General features: G+C 40.2%; 1 protein-coding gene across 2 annotated transcripts in view; it reads right to left on the reverse strand.

Annotated features, from left to right (window-relative positions):
* GRIN3A (glutamate ionotropic receptor NMDA type subunit 3A) overlaps positions 1–14,381 on the reverse strand; it is a 75,842-nt gene that overhangs the window by 15,093 nt on the left and 46,368 nt on the right. The window contains exons 4-6 of one of the 2 annotated variants that reach the window (XM_062626010.1): positions 4,199–4,302; positions 2,605–2,720; positions 177–328 (exon numbers count right to left, since the gene is read on the reverse strand). In XM_062626010.1, coding sequence (XP_062481994.1) covers positions 177–328; positions 2,605–2,720; positions 4,199–4,302 — 372 coding nt within the window. Of the gene's footprint in view, positions 1–176; positions 329–2,604; positions 2,721–4,156; positions 4,303–14,381 lie in introns of both variants that reach the window. The other variant, XM_062626009.1, reaches the window with a different exon arrangement.

Genomic DNA, 14,381 nt, shown 5'->3' on the forward strand with positions numbered 1-14,381 from the left:
GTACTCCGATCTGAATGCTGCTGGGCATAGCATCTATTGCTTCTGAAGCCTAATGCTTTACTTCAGCTGCATCCCATCTCTGTTGCATGTGTACGTCTACTGCACATTGTAAATGAGGGGAAATAAACATCAACTTGAACAAATCCTTATTTATGTGACCCAAGTTCATCACTTACCTCCGTGACAGCAAAGCTTCTTTTCCCACATGGAACAACCTTGTACCATTTGTCATGCAGAACATCCATGAAACCATGGGACTTGTACTGACTTATCAGGTCAGAGATGTTTGAGGTGAGTGGAGAATTGGGGGGAAGACCAATACCATATCCTAGAAGGAAAAGCAACACAATCATTTCTCTTTTACTTGTCTGCTATTTGCTAAAGTATGTTCATTTCAGTTGTCAACTACCAGTGTGGCAGAACAAGCTGGTATCCTGTTTCAGCAAGCCAGTTGAAACCTGGATGCTGGCTTACCGTGGACTGAGAATGATGAGATAAGACTTTTTGCTGTGTAAAATAAACTAACCTAATACAAACAAGACATACACATTCAAAACTATTAGGACTAAACAAGTAGCATGTAAATTTGGAGGCTCAAAAACTTAAGATGGAATAACAGACAGATGAATAAATCTGTGTTATCTCTAGAAACACTGTCTTTTGCATGCCCTTGCCATGGGTTCTTCTTTTTTATCTTGATTAAACAATGCAAAAGGGTCTTAATGCTAAGTAAACCACTCTGTGATCCCTTTACATTGTTAAAGCAGTGGATGTGACTGTGGTGTTAACCGTAACATTTTCTTTTCTTCCTATGTATTTTCTGATGACAAGCTTTGTGCATGTAAATGTATATGGCAGTAGTCTGTATTGCTGTTACACAGTAATTTAAGGCCCAAGGAATATCCTTTCCATTTGTGCAGCTCTGTTCTGGCAGTGACATGGACCTTTATATAGTAATAAATACAGTTTTTAGCCACTGAGTTTTCTCTTATCACATTAAAGTGCTGGTAAAGGACTTAGTGTAAATGAAACTGGATTTAGGAACTCTATGGTCCTGAAATTTGCAGAATGTGGGTTTTGACTTTAGAAAAACAAATACAGTTCATGCCTACAAGACATGCAGTTGCATACAGAGATGTCCTGCCAACTGCCTGTAAAGAGCCCTTTCTAGTCCACTGTGGATTTTTTTCAATTCAGAATTTTGGACTCTTTAAAAAAAAAAAACAAACAAATAAACCCCCCACAAATCAAAAAGCAAAACAACACAGGAAGAAAATTAACACCTCCCCCCAAAATGTACATGAATGGTAAACTTGCCATCACAGTGGTCTGCTGTTCAGTGATGCAGAATGATGTGGTGATATGTGTACCGGCAATACAAGTCTCCCTTGCTGCTTATTTGTGTGCATCGTGCCTGTATTTCCACCTGAATATAGTTGCTGACATTGAAGGAATGGCTTCAGAGGAGGCATAGCTAGGGCTCATGAATGCTGTATTTGCAGCATACTTCTTTTGTAATTGGGTGATATACAGTCTAGTTATGTAAAAACATGTAGTTTGGGGATTATTTGTATTTTTCTGCATTAAAATCTGCTTTACTTGTTTCAAAGTTGTGGAAGCTGATGGCTTACTTCAGTAGAGTTGACCTTTCTGAAATGGATGATTTACCAGGTTTCACACACATAATGAAACATGTAGCTGAGCACATAGAAATCCTTCTGCAGCCTGAACAGCTCTTTGTGCATCTATCTTCCCCAATAACAAAAAGAACAGAAGGAAATGGATTGCTTTCAGGTCCCTGGTGTGAATTCAGATGGGAGACACTGATGAGGTATAGCAAAAAAGAAGCGTTCTACAAAATGCCTACTGCTGGTGACTTGTAGCTGAAATGATTAAAATGCTCTGCTTCCTCTGGCCTTCATTTAGCATATTGCCTTCCTCAATCAGGTTTGAACATTTCTGAAGATTTGTTTTAATGTGCAATAGGAGCACATTGCCCTTGGAGGGGAGGAAAGAGGGTGTTTCAATCATTTTCATTAGCCATCTATCACAAAAGTGATGCCTAAAGTCTCACAGCTACCAATGCTCACTCGAGCTGGAAGCAGCTTCAGATAAGCCTCCAGGCTGCCTTCTGACCTGTCCTTCGTAATACACCAGGGCTGCATCAGGCTACATAGCCAGGTAGGCTCCCTTCTTTAGCTTCATTAGCTACAGATTCAGCAGGATTTTTAAGCTGACCTTTAAAATGGGAACAGTATTTTTCTGCTTCAAATGAGAACAAAGCTGTAGAACAGTATTTTGAACATATTTCATTGAGTTTTGAATGTGTATTTAAAGTGAGCCTACTTGTTTAGAGATGGACTGTCTAAGCACTTTAAGTAATTGCTATATAGAGCACAGCAACAGATGGTAAAAGTGATCTGAAGGCTCAAAAACCTCAAGAAAAGGGTGAAATCTTCTTTCTGCTTAATCCCTGAAAATTTTACCATAAACTTCCAGGGGTCCACAATTTTACCTGCATAGTTTCATTGAGAATACCAAATCACAATAAAGGAAATGCAACACATGAGAAATAGAGCAGTGCATTATAAAACTCATTATTACCTTCAATGGCAAACGGTTTCCCCACAGTTAGAAGCTTGCAGTCAGCATCTATTGATACTTCATAATCTAAAAGTGCTTTATCCATGATGAAGGCATCGAGTTTCTCTGGATCATGCCTGTATTCAACATCAAAGTCAGAAACAGAATCACTTCACAGTCTGAGACTCAGTGATAGTTGCTGAACATTTCTCTATGTAATTCTCTGGAAGATTACTGAATGAATACAGAGACCAGGGACTGCTATTTGCACTCCTGCATTTAAAATGCAGAACTGATTTGTATTTTGAAGAACAAAAATGCGCATGAAATACAAACTCTGTGTGAACTAGGCATGGGACTTATTTTGCTCCCATGGAATACTATTGATCTGAAAGGTGGCAAATACTACATTATGTTAGACTTTTGACTCAATTGAAAGGTTGCATAAAGTTTTATTGGAAAAGATAAAAAGATTGCTAAAATACTAGCGCTGCCTTGGTTTCTTTGCAATGTTAAAGTTATAATCATTAAGCAAACATGCAGGAGAATAACTCATTCAAAGATGTTTCTCCTCCTTTCCCCTTGAATATGAGGCAGATTAATTCCCTTCACCTAGATCAGCTTTTCTCTATGTTCATGAACACAGAGGACTGAATTTTAATAACACAATCATTTATGAATAGCATGCTTGCATAAAACGGTGATATAAAAGAATAGTTGCAGTGCCTATTTTCATCAATCCAGGGACTGAACTCTCCACTCTTTTCACCTCACAGGACCAGGTGTTCTCCTGATATGAAGTTACTTTACTTCATTGATTTTGATGGACAGATTCCAGTTTAAGTCAGAGAAACTTCCATGTATCTTAATTATCATGAAGAAGGGTCTGGGAAAAATACGTAAACAGGAAACAACTTCTGGTGGAAAATTCTCAAGCCATCTGTTATGCAACTTCTATGTGTAAAATGAATGAATTATTTCAGGCTTATTATCACCCCTCCTGTTTCCTGGCAGAGTAAATCAGTTGTGTGACCCCAGGTTGTTAGGCACAAATGCCTCTGAAACACAGCAATACCATGAGTCCCTAAGGCAAGAAGACTTGGTGTTTATTGCTTTTAAATCAGTCTAATATTTCTTTTAGTCATTTTAATGATACATGTTTTAAGGTTTCTCTCCAAGAATCGTCTCTCCTCCCAGCATGCTGAAGATGCTGGGGAACCTCATTTGCAGCTTTTGCTTGGACTGTGAGGTTTTTTCCTGAATGTTTCTGCCTGTTGAAGGGCTCCAAAGCACAGAAACATGCCAGGATTTATACATTGCCCATGCTCGATCACACCCTAGCAGTTAGTGTGAAGCACTTCTCCCCTGGGAACACTCCAGCTGGTGCTACGCTAGCTTTCTTTCCAAGTATCACTCCCTCCAGGTAATTACATGCTTTCCTCTTCATCTGCCACACTCCCCTCAATGACTGTTTTGTGGGGTAAGTGATACTGAAAGTGGGAAACCCATCACCATCTCACTTCCATGCATTCTGGTCAAGGGACCAGATTTGCTGTTGCATGCAGAGGCTCACTTTAGATATGCCACTCCATCTGGGGTTGCAGGGACATTGTACCGTCTCATGTACTCGTGCATCTCTGGGAAGCTTTGCCTCACATAGTCTTCTGCGCTGCTTTCTCGCACGGTTCCAAACCGAAACCCTTGGGATGGGTGGTGGAGCTGAGGAGATGAAATTACAGATTAGCAGAGTCATTTGTCTCCTTCACATCTGGTATTTTGGTCTGCTATGTTAACAGTTTGTCAGAAATTCTCAGCCTTCACAGACCTGCCTCTGATGTTTTCCTGCCATCAGTTTTCCTGATTACAGAGAGAATTTGAAAATACTTACCAGGTGGCTGATTAACCTGTTTGTGTAATATCAAGATTTTCTTTAAATGTAAAAAACATTTCCCTTGAGGCACCCTGAATCCAGGTTTCTAGTTGGCTTGTGTTTAAATAAATCAGTGTTTGGGGAAGTGTTATGAGAAGCCTCTATGCTACCTAGTATCCACTTTCTGGTGCTAAGAATAACCAGTGAACGACCCTCAGTCTGGATTTGCTTTAGCAGGATGTCTTTTATTGATTCCTTAAGAATGAGATTTAAGAATCTTCTGCAGAAAGGATACCACAACCATTTCCCTTCTAGAAGCCTAGACATCCTACCACAGACTGCTGCTGTCTTTGCTGCCATTCTTCACAGAGAATCTCAAGACTGAAGTGTTGTGGATATCAAAATGTCTCCACTGGGAGCAAGAAGCTCCCCTTAGTACCTCTCACCAGAGCCAAAGCTGTAAGCTTGATTACTGGGCTGTACACATACAGAGAATTTTTGCACTTCTGTGTCCTTTCCTTCTCACAACTGGCTCCACCTGCTGTATTAAACCCCCAAGTAGTTTGGACCTTCACAAAAGTTCCAAAAGTTTCTGTTTCTGAAGAACCCTGCTTGTCTTTGGAATGTTTAGTGACTCATGGGGAAATTCTCACATTGCAGTGGAGGTGTCAGGCAGTGTCCTCTACTATGCCAAGCACTTGGCTAAGATGGCTGAGTGTTGCCAAGATCATACTAATTGGAAAGCCTCCAGCAATGTACCAGCCTCTAAAATGTGGAACTTTCAGAGCACAGAAAGCCAAATAAAACTAAGGCTGAAGTAGTCATGCTCTATTTGCTTCCCAGGAAGCTCACGGTCTTCACAGCAGCTTGCAAAGATGATTTCACCATGGCCATGCTCTGCTTTGCAAAGACCACACAAAGAGGTGTTCTTCTGGTCCATCTGGCTCTCTGCATCATTACCTATAGAAAACAGTGTAGGGCAACACAAAGCTGTACAAAAGACATTTCCCACTGTTCTCTTCAATGACGCCATGGATGAAAAAGTGTATTTAAGAATAACAAAGGTTGGATGTAAACGCAGAGTCATCTGGTTCAGTGTGAAAAGGAACAGAAAAAGATCTTTTGGATGGTATTTCAGTGTCTTGGAAGATATTAATATACTGCCTTTCTGCTAATTTTCATCTGTAAAGTGGGCAGGTACTTTCCACATCGTGCTCTGCTGATCAGGTCCCAGTGTTGCAACCCAGGAGCAAGACTGTTGGCACAGAGGAAGTCCTGCTATGTTTTCAGAGGTGTTCTTGACTTGACCACAGAACAAGCAATGCACAGTGTACCTCCATCTGGAGCTGGCCATAGTGATGTGCCAGAAGGACTGTGGGCGCAAAGGGAAATGTTCCTGCCTGCAAGTGTGGAAGCAACATTCAAGTGCCAGAAGACATAAATAGCAGAGAGCTGTGCTGTGACAATACATCATGGAGACTTCCAGCACAATGCTGTCAACCCAAATCTAGGTCTGCCCTAGAGACATTGAAGATAACCTGCTTGAAGAGTAAGTTTAGAGTGGGTTCCATACACTCAATGCCCCAAGAAACTTATGGTCACCACAGTCAGCATTATTTTTTTGGTTTTATTTCTTGGCAGTTTCAGTGAAGAAACTGAAAACCCAGAGTCTCAGAATTGAACCATAGTGCCACCTTCCAAGCCAACTTAGGTGTTGGTTGTGATATTTGTGGCCCACCTAATGATGTCAAGTGCAGCTGGTGATCCTGACTTCACTGGAAAGCATCCCTCAATCAGAATGTCACCAGTGTCTACATCTAGATAAATATTTAAGCCTCTGTGAGAAAGACTAGAACAAAAGGGAGAGCGAACTGCACCTTCATGCAATTTTCTGTTCCAAATGCTTTATTGAGGACTGTCCATGCTTTGCTTTGTGTTGGGCACTTTGTCAAATTTCACCTCAAAAGGTGACAATATTGGAACATGTATTAGATTAAAATTCCATCTGGCTTAATATCCTGTTGCAAGCAACACCATATGTCTGGTGGGAAGTCTTGGAAAGTCTATGTAAGGAAGTTATGTAGTGATCCCTTGCATCTTATGCTCTACTTGCTTCTGGTAATCTATGCTTTCTTAAGCATAATTATTTGTTTGCAACTCTGTATTTGATGACTCTTGACTCCTTTTATGAAGGATAAATCTTAATAGTGTTTTAATCCTCTATGCCTTTTGGGACTTCCAGTTTTTTTGTCACTGCTGCCTATCCACATGTGGAAAAGGTTTGCTTGCAGCTTCATGAATAGTGGATTAACAATGCAAAATGATGCCAAAAGGAAATAATGGACTACCTCCACTGTCTTTGCTGCTAATCTACTAAGACTGCGAAGTGTCACAGAGGATAAAAACCTCATGACAGAAACAAGGCTCATCAGTTGTCACTGCCCCTTTCTTTTTGTAGCCCTCTCCTGGGAAGAGTCTATGAAAAGATGGAAACCAAAAATATCTCTATCCCGACATTATAGGTAAATGTCATAGTCTTCCTGTGAGTCTTGCCTTATTAGTTATCTCTTTTTTTATCTTTTCTGTTTCTCATTTTCTGTTTCGTGTTTCTTGCATTTTAAGTGTCCTATATTGAAAGAGTCAGTCTTTCAGTTCTCTTTAAACTACTACAAAATCCTAATATTTAGGGCTTCAGAGAAATCCTGAACTCTGAAAAATTAGCTTGTGAAGAGTCACAATTTTAAGAATCAAGATTTTTTTTTTTTTTTTAATTAACCGGTGATTTGTGGGAGACAGTTACATTCTTATCAGAAACAGCAAATATGAAAGCTATCTTACTGAGAAGGAATAGTTCTCAAAATTTACTGGTATGTGGATACTACAGTTCAGTGTATAGTCCTGTGTTTTTTCATTCAAAGTTCAGTCAGTGTGAAGGTGAATAACCATCACAAAGCTGGTGATGGATGGACAGTAGGACCGTTTGTACTTTTTGCATCCATAGAGAAGCCAGAGATTTGCTAGTGATTCAAGTATAATTAAAAATGAATGAATGCAATAGCTGCAGATCCATCCCCAGACATGAGTCTTCTTGGCACTCAGGTAACCTTACAAGGTCCCTCCAAAATCAGACATCTATGGCTGTAACAAACCAAAACAGCATTTGTTTTGACCTAGAGAGCCTTTCAGGAAAAACTGAAGTCTCGGCTTGTCAGTTCCTTGAACCAGATGTAAAGAAAGTTATGGGTACAGATGATACATCCCTCTTCAACTGCCAGACCTCCCTTTTGAAGACCTGGGAGCAAAGGAAATCACTTGTTTTTAAAAAGGGTCACTGCTGTAGAAGGTAACTGCTCCTCAGCCAGTAGTACAGGCTCGGTACTTCCAAGCAGCCTCTCCATGTGCTGCACGGGAGCTAAGCATTGCTGCCATGTGTGGGACTTGTTAGTGTTTACTGACTAACCAGCCCTTTGAATGTTAGTTAGAAAGGCCACCACAGTGAACTGCAGACTCAGCTGAGATGCTGAGTGGGAGAAACAGGGGAATGCCAATGGCATGGGCAATGTAACTGTGTACATGAATATACAAATGGAATAGTTAAAAAACAGTGGTTTTCAGGGATTAACAAGCTATTTAGTGTTTCTGGTTAGTGGCTTTCCCCAAAAAGTTGAAGTTTCTGGCAGTTAACAAAATTTCTGCAGCTCAAATACCGGACATCACAGTTTTCGTATTAGTAAACTCAGTTCTATACCTTAAGCACTGGTGTATGCCATGAATGGTCATACTACTCAGGTGCATCCCAAATTTTTAGAACTATCTCCCCAGCCTACTGCAAGAAAGATACTGCCCAAGAAGTTGTGAGACACATAGTGACCTCCTTTTTGGATCTGGGTCAGTATGTGGGGCACACTCAAGAGATGGTCATGAGAGACCTCACAGCAAAGGGAGAGGATCTTGCTGCACAGGTCAGACAGTCGGAGAAAAGATGACCCATCTTCTGTGAAGAGAGAACTCTTGGGAGGGAGGACTAGGAAGTGCTGCTGGGAAGTTCAGGGTGAAGGTGCAGGGAAAAGGCTGAAAAGCTTTGGAAGTGAATATGCTTTTGGGAATTGGGGTACTAGTGCTGTCCCTGTGGCCTCTAAAGACAGTATCTACCGTGGGATGTATGTGCTGTGCTGGTACTTCCAGGAACAATTCTCACTGTTGAAGAAAACATACTGTGGATAAGAAAACAAACAAAGGGTAATGTTTTCTTACACTAAGAAAACAAGGGGTAATGTGAACACCTCCAACTGCTGAGGAGGTGAAGTGGTTGTTGGGTCACTTGAGCAGGTCAGGTAGTGTAAGACAGGCAGGTCAAGTAGTGTTTATGAAACTCAAGAGCTCCACAGAACATCTAGCTGACAGTGCCAGAAAAAACCTTAGAGAGTTCTCGAGAGTCTTCTGTACCTTGTATAGCATTGTGCTACTAGACAAATGATGTTTATGCTGCTTACTGCCAAAAGTAGATACTGCAGCTACCAGTTTCCTTGGCTTGGCACTTCTAGATCTTCTTGGTTTCTGTCTTCTGTTGTTACCACATCTGCTGAGTAGGAAGTGGAAAACTTGTTTTATTTGGGAAGATATTGAGAAGAATTTGATATTTGCATACATCTATGGCTCGGGGTGCCAATTATGCATGAAAATACCAATGTGAGAAAACCACAGGAGCAAGAACAGGAAAATACACTCCTGAATGTCAAGATTTTGCATTACTTGCCACATTCCAGTTTACGTCAAACAGTGCCACTACATTCAGTGCCATCAGCTAGGCTGAGAATGCCTAGACTCAGACTTGAAAAGACTCAAACATAGAATTCTCCTATGCAAGTTGGGATGTAAAACCGAAAATTCATGAGATGCTTCCAGCAGTTAACGCTGACACACTCCAAAATCGGGCTGTTGAGTTTTGAGGTCTTTCTAGCAGGTTCTGGCTTCTGTATGACCTTTCAGTGTTGCAAAGCTGTAAGACTTGGCTCAAAGGCTCCCTCCTTGGTGCCCTGGTTGTCATATCTGCTGTCATTTTGGTCTGTATTACTCTTGGTTGTCATGTATTTTTGCAGTGTGTAAGAACCCTAGGTGGTCAGAATAAAGCTTCAGTGAAAAGATGGTCTTGGCTCCAAAAAAGCAACACAATATTGTCTTCTGATCCTGAGGAGTTTGAGCTTGCTGAGAGCTGTGAACAGACAACAAAAGTCTAAACAAAGAAAAACTGTTGGGAAGTGGCTGAAAATCTAAGTGACTGAAATCTAGGAAATGCTTTCCCAGTACTTGATCAATGGGGGGCACTAACTGTCTCACTGAATCTAATTCAGAACTATTCTGTGTATCTTGATAGCTGGCTGCAGGAAAAACTTCAGGAACTTGATTTCTAACTGGCATCTCAAATCATTAAAACGATTTCATCATTCATTCAGTCAGCCTCTCCTTTACTGAATTCAACCCATAAATTATTCTTTGAAGGAAATGAGAAAAGGGCAAACCAGTACAGAATGGAGTGCATCCTGCAGTCACAGATGCAGAATCAGCATGGATTTGGCTTTTACCACCACCTACCATACTGCTTTTTAATTTTAACAGTGTACAGAAAGGTGGACTATGGCTGAAAACACCTTCCTAACTGTTACAACACAACAACTTCTGAGGAAAAATTGCATGAACAAGTTTCAGTAGCTTTGTCCCATGATAGCGCTAGTTACCAGGTGTGGTATTTAATGGATGTGTCATGTATGAGCAGAACTGCTGTTAGTGACTGCAAGATTTCTTCCAGGGAACTGCTGCAGAATCTTGAAAAACTGTTCAGTGTCAGTTGCTAATTGCTGGAGAAGGGTAGCATTAAGTGGTCAGCTCTTCTGTGAAGAACTGACATGATTTTATAGATCTGCTATTCTGCAATGAGTCTTCTGTCTTTAGCATATGAAGTTCTTGCATTTTATCTTGCCTTATGTAACCAATGCATTTAACTGCTTGTCTAGCTGCTAATAGATTTCTCATGACCCACTGATAAAAGAAATGCAATTGTCAGTGCTAAGCAAAGTTTCAGGGGAAAAAGAACAAAGCAAACAAAATTTAAAACAAACCCAAACAATGTAGAACTCTGGCCATGGGCTTTTCTCTACTTATCTGCGAGAGTTTTTGAAAACTAACTAGTGAATATTTATGGGGTGCAGAGGGAAATGAAAGAAAAGAAAATTATTCACAGTGAAGCACATAATTTCAGATTCTAACAGCTGAAAATTCACAGCTGAACTTCTGGATGTGGAGGCTTTGTTCAGAAACTGTCCCATGTGCTCAGGCTTGAGAAGTGGAGATGTTCCCAGGGCCTCCAGGAGATGGTGTGTGCAGAATACATTTGAAAGGTCGCTTTCCCTTTTCTGCTGCAAAATGTGTCAGTGGAGCTGACTCTTGGCTTGCCAGAATAATGTCAGATTTTGTTAAAATCCTGTCTCTTTTAACCCAACCCATCTAGGTCGTTAGTTGGCATAAATCTTTACAGCTTCATTGAAGTCAATAAGCAGTTTCAATTAGAGAACAAATGCACAGTCCAGTTTATTCTCCCGCATTGCAATCATAGCATACGTGAAAAGAAACTGACATAGGTATCTGCTTAAACATCTGTATTGATGGCCCCTGTGTGAATACTAATAATTAACTAGAAGATCTGCTTTACTCCTCTCTATGCTGCAGAAGCTGTATAGCTAAGGGATGAGACTGGGGACTCCAGTCTGTGGTAGATAGTTTAATCTCTGAAGATTGCACTCCTGGGCAGTACGAAAAGCTGCATAAGAAGAGAACTCTGGTGAATATAAACTTAAAGGTGTGTTTATCCCTGTTTCATTATAGAGTTCTTAGAACAGAGGGATCTTTGAGTTGCAATTTATTCCAGGACAGCTGAGAACGGTAAGATAGTGTAAATTATTGTAAGAAAAATGAATAGACTCAGGAAAAAAAAAAAAAGGGCTGTAATTCCCAAAGGAAATAGATCACTTTTCAGTAACTTCAGTCTGAAGTATACTTCAGCAGCATAAAGCGGCCATAAAAATGCTCCAGACTGAGTCACTTCATTGACCATGTTCTTCTGCTTCCTTCCTGCAAAATAGTGTTAATGTGGCTGTAAGGCAGGTGAAGTCCTTTTCAAATTAGAAGGAAAGGAGAGAGACCTGTTTGGCTGAATACATGCTCGAACTATCACAGTGACATGGGAGATTTCTGGTTAAATAATCCCTCTTGTCCTTCCACCCCAAGTCTCAGGTCTGCAGACAAAAAAGCAATCACAGATCTCTACAAACAACTGAGGACTGAAGGGGGAAACCTAATGTGACAGTAGCCTGAAATGTAGGTAGCTTTCTTGCCTTTAAAACAATAATCTTTCATATCCTTTCTCTTACAAACTCTGCTGTAGCAGTTGCTGGTTGATTAGGCCCACACTAATCCTCCTGCCCCCTGCTGGTATGGGAATTGACCCCAGGTACCAGGGCTGAACACCATCCTCTGTGGTGACACTGTCTAAACTTGTAAGGCAAGGATGGTGCTCAGTGGTTTCCAGGAAAGGAACAGGCAAAGGGTTCATGCTGCAAAATGGGTTATCAGTTACTAGGACAAAAGAAGATTCCACTTGCAGATTGTGGAACTGTCTACCAGGGCAGTATTTTTTTTATAACATAAATAACATATTTTTTTAAATATGGTATTTGTACTGGCTTTTGGATCAAAAGCGTCAAATGAAGGTAAATTAGAGGAGCCCTTTGTTACTGACAGATCTAACACTGGGACTAAATGTTATTTTTTTCCTTCATGGAATGTGTTTGGAAGTGATTAGGAGGCATGTGTTAAGCATGAAGTGCAAAAGAAAAATGATGGACTCATTTGGATGCCTTGACCTCCTGCACAGTGAAATATGGTCAACAGTATTTGACTTTCTCTGGTGTTCAGTCAAATCCTATTGGATTGAATGAAAACTACTGTTTGTTTTTGTTTTTGTTTTTTTTTTCCGGAGGACTTAATTCCTTGACATCCCTGAAATCCAGGGGATAGGTGTAGTAGCTGACTGAGGACTTTTATCACTAGGAAGGTGAGCCAGGCTACTATCCAGGTCTCTGTTTATAGAACACAGTGGCTGCGACTTTTGTGAACTATAATAAATATCCTCAACTCTGCTAAGTCAGCTGTATGATGCTGTACCTTGCATCTGCCAGGTGATAAGATCAGCCTCATGCATCTTCACTCTTCTCTGCATCTCTTTGCCAATTACTTCATTAACATCTCCTCATAGTTCTCTGCTTGCACTATTTCTTGCAAGGTTCTGAGCTCCATCTATGAAGCAGTTGCTATTTCTAGTGGTGAGCTTGTTTTTCTTCTTTATAAAATGACATGACATATAGGTACACTGAAACTTGAAAGTAAAAAACTGACATGGATACAGCTGAGAAAATGCTAAAACACATTAATTACTTCTAGTGCTGAAAGAACAACCTTCATGACACGCACCACATGGACTGAAGACAGCAGGACTTCCTCCCTTCCACTAGTACCCCTACATTCTTTGGATCAAGCAATTAGTATGGTGAGCTAAAGAGTGGCCAAGACAGTATGTGACAGTACAAGGCATTCTGAGCTGAAGATCTGCATAAGAAGGCATAAAAAATCAAGTCTTGATGGGAAAGGAAACTTCATTTGGAGAACATTTGAGTGCATTGACTGATAAACTGGATATGAGAGTAATAAAAATCCCAGCTAGACAGATTTTGAGTCCTCGAAGACATAACTTTACAAGAAAGCTTTACTGAGGTGATGGGGAAGCTAAGCGAGTCAAGTGTTCATCACCATAAATTGCTTAGGGAAGCTAAAGAGCTCAAGATATCTCCTCCATTAACTGCACGTGTCTGTCATTCCTATATGTGATTGCTCTGCAATGCCTGTTCTACATTCTGACTAGAGTTTGGTATTTATGCTTTGTCTGAGATTTTTTTCCTTTGGTCTCTGTGATGCTTAAAGTCCTCTTGAGTTCAAATCCTTCACCAACTCATTAATACTTGGAAAAGCACAATCTCTAAATTAGCAGGCTCTGATGCTGTTGAGTCATGACCTTCCCGTGTCTAATGTCTTCCTGCACAAAAATACATGCTCTATAGATTTTGCAGCCAATTCTTTTAATTGCAAAAAGAAAAGAATCCTGCAGTCTTCTACAGATACTAAACCACATGGGAGCAGTAAGATTTCTGTTAATTCTGCTGAGTTTGTTACTTTTTTTTTTTTGCTATACAATTTAATGCCTTTAATGCATACTTAAATGAGTAGTTTTAAGTGTACTTCAAACTTTAACTCATACTTAAATGAGTAGTAGTAATGCATGCTATTTCATTACATATTTAATGCACAGAAGTGCAAGTGGCGCTTCTTATGATTCATCTTATATTTCTGCAGGGAAAGACCACAGCAGTCTCTAAGAGCCTTTTCTTCAGTGCAGTTCTTACAAGACTTCCCTTTTTCAGGAAGAAAATTTATCAATAAACACACAACAGTTATGGCCTCACTTTAAAGCTTGCTGAACTTCATGGAAAATATCATTAAATGCAGGAGTATTTGAATCACGTGTCTAGTAATGAAAAATGCCTATAAAGTGGCTGGACCCTTCCTTTTCTATGATTTGGTATTGCTAAAGCTCATATGCAGCTACTTGCCATTGATATCTCTGGACTGTTTTAATACAGTCTTTAACTGATATGGTAAAGGCCATAAGGCCACTAGATTAACTGAGATTTTAATATATCAGAAATGAGAGCTTGCACCCTCATATTTTAGAGTTTAAATGTAGAAACAAAAATCAGGTGGACTGTACGTACTGAATTCCTGAGTAACAAAATCTCAGAAGTATCTTGCCTGGATTATTACT

Source organism: Pezoporus occidentalis, unplaced genomic scaffold, assembly GCF_034315485.1.
Source record: "Pezoporus occidentalis ecotype Australia unplaced genomic scaffold, CSIRO_AGI_Poc_V1 ctg286, whole genome shotgun sequence".
NCBI classification, from domain to species: domain Eukaryota; kingdom Metazoa; phylum Chordata; class Aves; order Psittaciformes; family Psittacidae; genus Pezoporus; species Pezoporus occidentalis.